At 45.9% G+C, this 6000-nt stretch overlaps 1 protein-coding gene across 1 annotated transcript in view; it reads left to right on the plus strand.

The window, feature by feature from the left end:
• Positions 1 to 2170, plus strand: part of COL20A1 (collagen type XX alpha 1 chain) — a 48485-nt gene extending 46315 nt beyond the window's left edge. The window contains exons 37-39 of the mRNA XM_054274830.1: positions 419 to 496; positions 1305 to 1460; positions 1943 to 2170. Of these exons, the coding sequence (XP_054130805.1) occupies positions 419 to 496; positions 1305 to 1460; positions 1943 to 1956 (248 nt within the window). The 3' untranslated portion in view covers positions 1957 to 2170. The remainder of the gene's footprint in view (positions 1 to 418; positions 497 to 1304; positions 1461 to 1942) is intronic.
• Positions 2171 to 6000: the final 3830 nt, after the last annotated feature.

Genomic DNA, 6000 nt, shown 5'->3' on the forward strand with positions numbered 1-6000 from the left:
TTCTCTGAGAGGTACTAGTTTCACAAGTAATTTAACAGGAAAATATCAATCCTAGCTAACCAGCACCTGGTCAAAGAGACGGCTCAGCTTTGTGATTTGTTTGATCCACATGAAGAGCACAGAGGTGGGCCTGACCCTCAGGCTGGTGCAGAAACACTATTGCTATGAATTTCTCTGTGAAAAATGTTCATTCCCACCCCTTTTGGGCTGCAGATCTGTGCTGCTTGGATCAAAGAAATCAGTGCCCTGCTGGTCAGAGCAAGAGTAGGTGCCCAGAGTGAATGAAAGCAGAAGGATGTTTCTCAGTGTTGCCAAGGGTTGTGACTCCTCTTTGACTCATGGAGAGACTGCAGCAGCCTCAGTTCAGGGTGAAATTTGACATACAGTGAAGCAACACTTATCTCTTATCTGTGAATAGGTGCCCCAGGGCCCAAAGGAGAGAAAGGGATGTCTGGAGCCAGCGAGGAAGGGAGCCAAGGACCCAGAGGCAGAACAGGTAGAGTGACCCCAACTTCTGTCTATTGATCCAGCAAGGCCATGGCATGGCCAGCAGCTCTCAGATTCAAAGCATCATCCAGCTGAAGGACCTCTCTGGTGGGGCTGGACTCACCTTCCCACCACAGCCCTGTTGGCAGCATCCTCAATGGTTTCCTCTCTGCTAAAATGCAAGAGATTATCCAGGCAGCTTCTTCCCTCTGGTACCCATTCCCAGGGGATGATGTGTTTTGAGGACATGAGACTCATCCAGGGAGTTTTGGTTTTGCTGCCTTTTTGCATGCAAGACCAGATGCTCGGGGGATAGAAGCTCTGAAAATTGAGCTTGTGGAGCATGAGGGTTTGTGAGTAATCTGTGAGGATTTGGTGTACTCCTCCACCCTGATCCCTGCTCTTGGGATCTGTGGGAAGTTCGCTACTGGCATAACAAACCATGCACTGTCAAAAGAGTGTGGTCAAACACATTCTTCTTCATTTAATTGTCCAGAGTTGAGATGTAAAGACACAAACCCCAATGACTCTGGGGTGGATCCTGGGGTTAAGGCGATTCTCTGCTTTAACATGTAGGCGGATTTGGGGTTCTCAGGCTCCATTTTTAGCCAAGCTGTGCACCCTTAAGGTCAAGAATACTGGGATTCAAGCACTGGGATCCAGAACAGGTTTTCCAACATGCAGGTCCTGTTTATCCACCAAAATGAGGAAACTCTGCTCAGAAAGTTACCTGCCATGTAGGATGGAGGAAAATACAGCAGAGGTATTACACTGCAAAAGCAGATGTGCCACAGCTTTCTGTGCTTTTCCTTCTGCAGGCCCACCAGGAGAGGTTGTGCAGGGGAAGCCAGGTCCCAAGGGCACCCCTGGGAGTGTTGGTCCTCCAGGTTTCCCTGGTGCCAGAGGGCAGCCTGGGCAGCCTGGGCAGCCGGGGGGCTGTGATATCTCTGGATGTTATGAGGCTGATAGAAGAGGTAAGTCCTGACTATGTCAGTACAAAGTGATGATTTCATGGCTGTCTCTGGTTACTTCTCTTGAGCCAGCAGAGACCTCTGTTGATCCTTCAGGCACCATCAGTCCCGCAAAGCCTCCTCTGCAGAGCAGTCAGGGTGATTCCTGTGCAAACCATGTGGATAAAAGCCAGCTCCATGGGCTGCTCCTTCATGGATTAATACATAATGCAGCACTAGGCAAGCAGGTGGGGAGGGATCATGGGGGATCAGTTCTTCATGTCCCCAGCAACGTTTCCATGGGGGATGGAGAGAGGGACAATTCCTCAGTTCCTACATTTGCATTTCATGGAGCCTCACTGGGACAAAGACCTGGGTGATGAAGAAATTCACTGGCATGGAACAAAAGGTTTACAAGGGAGAGGAATTAATTCTGTGCCGTTCCTTCTCAGACCCTAACACTGATTTATTCATTTGCTCAGTGGCCTCATCCTTTCCACACACAGATTTTGTCCCCTGATGGCTGGGGCGGAGGCAGCTGAAGACATTGCTTTTCCCTGGAAATCTCTGGAAGAAAACTCCACAACTCCAAAAGAAGCAGCAAACCAAACAGCAGATGTGTTATGTTTTTTTAATGCCCCATCATTCCTGTATGGACAAGTCAATCAAACTCCACAGCCACAGCCTGTGTCTGGCTGAGCTGTCTGTCTGCACAACTGCAGTGCTCAAACTCACATCCCACAGCAGGAAAAAGGCACAGCTGGACACTCAGGCTGACAGACTTGTAAGAAAAAGAAATACTGTATTGAAATGCTCAGAAATAACAGATAATTTCTGCCCATTTGTCTGCTTGTGGTTCCTTATTGTCAGTTGTTGTTCTGTGTCCCCAGCACAGAGAAAAGCAGCACCTCACAACCAAAGAAGCAAATCCACTGGAGCACAGCTGCATTTTCTGTTGGCTGCCAAGGTAACAAAGTCTAGCACCATCTTGGCTGTTTCTGCTCTTGGCAGAATGCTGATGGTTTCCTCGCTGGGGTGTTTTGTACACAACTATTGCAGCCAGAGATCACCTCACTGTGATGTGACAAACCACTGTTCATCTCCCCTGGGGCTCAGGCAAAGCCTTACATGAGTCACAGCCCTGTGCTGAGAGGAGCTGGAGATTACCCTGCTGCTTTTCCCACATCTCCCTCCTGCAGGCTGAGAAGCTACTTTGCATTTTATCAGGTGGAATATTGAACAGCTCTGAGTCTGGCTTTTACCCATATAACATGGAGGTAATTGTTGTGTTACACCCCTTTCCTTGCCATCAGCTGAGACGTGCTTGCAACAAACCATGCAGATACTGATAAAAATGTTCCTCCTTCTTTGCAATCACTGCTTCAGGCTGTGCTGGATCATTGTCTGCAACCTGCCCCTGCTTCAGAAACAAACCTTCCTGAACTCTGATTAAACCCTAAGCCTAAAGCATCGGTACAGATTTTTCAGAGCTGTTAAAAGGAAAAAAATGGAGCATCATGCACATTCCTCCACATTTATTCTGGATGTGTAATTTCTGCAGTTCCATACAGGCTGGCAGCCTGGTGTTCATACAGCCAACCTTTGAAATCTTAGCAGCAAATACATCACACTTAGAGAATAGATTGTCACATCAATACCAAGGAGAAAGAGGTTTACCTTAAGAGAACTGACTTTTTTAGACAAGGAGTCTAAATATTATTTCTTCTTGTCATTAAGAAAAAATCCTATGGAGCTAAGAAATTCTGCTAAAGGAATATTGGAACATGTCAGACTTGTGTGGGAACCAACCTACAAGAAAAGTCAGATAAAATATGGTTAGTACATCCTGTAAGAATTTAAAGTTGTCCTTGGCTTTATGTGTATTTGTTCTCTAGAAACTCCCATAATTAATATTTTCACTATGACATACAATCCCTTTGGAAAATGTAGGAAAATGCATAGAAATACCATTCTGATGGAAGTAACATTTCTGTTACTGTGGAGCTCTCTAGAGTTGCTTTGACATATAAAATGGAAACCTTTCAGCTCAGAAGAAGTGTTGCGCTGCAGACAACAATCAGAAGAAAAAGGAGAGGTCAGAGGAACTGAGGGTTGCAGCACAGCAGGAACAGTGTTGGGAAGAGACACCTGCACAGGAACACCCTGCGTGGGTGTTGGGAGTTGCAGTGTTTCTGTTTACACAGGTCAAAGAGCTTTGGAACTGTGCTTTCCAGATTCCTTGGAGATAAAAATTTTTAAAAAACCAAAAAACAAAGCCAAACCTACAGCAAGTTGGTTCAGAATGGTTCTGAATTTAGCACTGAATATAAACTCAAAAGCTGTGATAACTGGCCAGTGAAAGCAGAAAATTATTGTCATGAAATTCTCACAAATTGGGGAAAGTGAGCAGTACAATGAGGACCATCTGCATTTCCAGGTTATTCTGCTTCCTTTCTGGCTTAAACCAGTGCAGCCAAATTCCCAGTCCTGAACTTGCTGTTCTGCCTGTTAAAATTAGTAATCACAGGTGACTTGAGACAGAGCTCCTTAATGTTTCTTTATCAACTGTTTTTGGAAATTGCTCACGTCCCCTCTCTGCCTGTCTTGGGATTTGATCTATTTTGGTGGAATTTCCGGTGACATTTGCTTTTGTCTGGTTATTTCAGATCCAACAGCAATAGTCAGGCTTTAACAAAATTGGGTCCCAGCAGGGCTATTGATTAGGAGAGAGACAACCTGCACAAACAACTCGTCCATTTATCTTCCTAAACTTTATCCCATGAGTGGTTTTATTTACTTGAAATCAAGGATATTTAGTCCATGTAGTGCCACAGAGCCTGTGCCAGTGCTTTGTAACCCAATTCCTCAAGCCAAGGAGCTTTTCTGCTGTGAGATTTTAGGCACTGAGAGTTTGACCCACCTGGTGTAGGTGGATTCTGCAGGGGCTGAGGACCTTTCACTGATAGACATTTTTGCAATAGGCATTTTTGAGGTGTTATCTCTGTCTCAGGAGTAAGATACAACCACTGGAGTAACCAGCAATGCTGTTAACAAGCAGCAGAGCTTGTTATGGCCTTTCTACATGACTCAACAGCTTGGCTGGATCAGAATTAAAGGGCTGGAAACACAGAGATACCCTGGGAGTGGATAAAGTGTCATTAATGGACATCACTGCAGTGGGGGAGAGCCAGGTGGGACTTTATGGGGGTGTTTTCCTTAGGACTGCACATGAATATTGCCTCTCCCATCTGCATCTCTGCCTGTCTCCCTCCACACCAGCGAATTTCCTTGAGCCAAATTGCTTGATAAATGTCTAGAGAAACTTCTCCAAAAGGGAGGTGTTATAAGCTGTGTGGATTGGCTTATTGGGGAATGAGATGGAAATCAGCCCTGGAAATGCTGGGGAAATGGGGATTACACAGCTCATCCTACCAGCCAGCTGCAGATAAAACACCCTGCATCCTCTGTGGCTGGGAAGGTGATCTGGACAAAGTGAGCATTAGGGAAGCAGGAGAAAGGAGATGTAGGGGAAAAAACAGAACAATGGAGGTAACTGAGGTTTTTACAGGCAGTTTTCTTCCATTCATGCCCAAAGGAGCTGTACTGGAGGGAAAGCATCAAACACCATGGTGAGGATTCAATCTCTCCTGCACAAGTGAAACAGAAGAAGATCAACATCCATATCTGCTGTCTTTGATGCCTTTGGGGTCTCTGAGCTTAGTTTTGCCCTCCTGGAAGCTGAAAACCATTTACTTAGCTCTGAATCTCTTCCAAGACATTTTAGAGCTCTTGTTGTGTCCCACTCTTGCTTCCTCACTCTTTTTCTGATGTCAGCTTGTTCACTCAAGTCCCGGGAATCAATTCTGAGCCGGGAGCATTACAAATGCCAACAGTCTGGCTGCATGCATTTTCCTGGAGTCTTTCATATGCTAAAACCTCTCTTTGTGTTCCAGGGGTTTGAAATAGCACAATTATTCATTATTCTACAGTTATAGTCTGGTTCATGTCCCAGTTTTATTCCAGTTTCTGATCACTGAATCCTATGGAGGGATAGCATCCTCCTAAACAACCTCTAAGATGGAATAACCTGCCTGAGAAAGAGCAGTAGATGTTGTTTCCTAATTTCTCCCCTCAGACTTTAAAAGGAGGCACGTCAGAAGCAAAAACAAGAGTTTATTTGAACTTTAACCTGGGAAACTACTTATGCAACATGTGAAGAAAGGTAGTTATCAGTGTATGAAAACTGCTGTGACATTGAAGCAGAGGATGCAGGGACCTGCCCTGTGCCAGCTTCTCCCCAGACGCCAGGAACACCTCTGGAAATGGTTTCAGCTGTCACTCCTCATCTTGTCCCTCCAAACCCGGTGATCCTGCAGTGGCACTGACTCCTCAAAGACACAACCACACCCTGAGCCCTCCTGATCACACCTGGTACCTCTGATGTGCTAATGCAGCTTTTTCCTGCTCCCCCTCCTGCATGGCAGGGCCATTCTGCACTGGCTTTCTTGTCCTGCTCTGCTGCCGTTGAAGTGCCACACTCCCCTTGAGACACTGTCCCACACAC

Source organism: Melozone crissalis, unplaced genomic scaffold, assembly GCF_028551555.1.
Source record: "Melozone crissalis strain CALT ecotype California unplaced genomic scaffold, PUWL_Pcris_2 ptg000017l_1, whole genome shotgun sequence".
NCBI classification, from domain to species: Eukaryota; Metazoa; Chordata; class Aves; order Passeriformes; family Passerellidae; genus Melozone; species Melozone crissalis.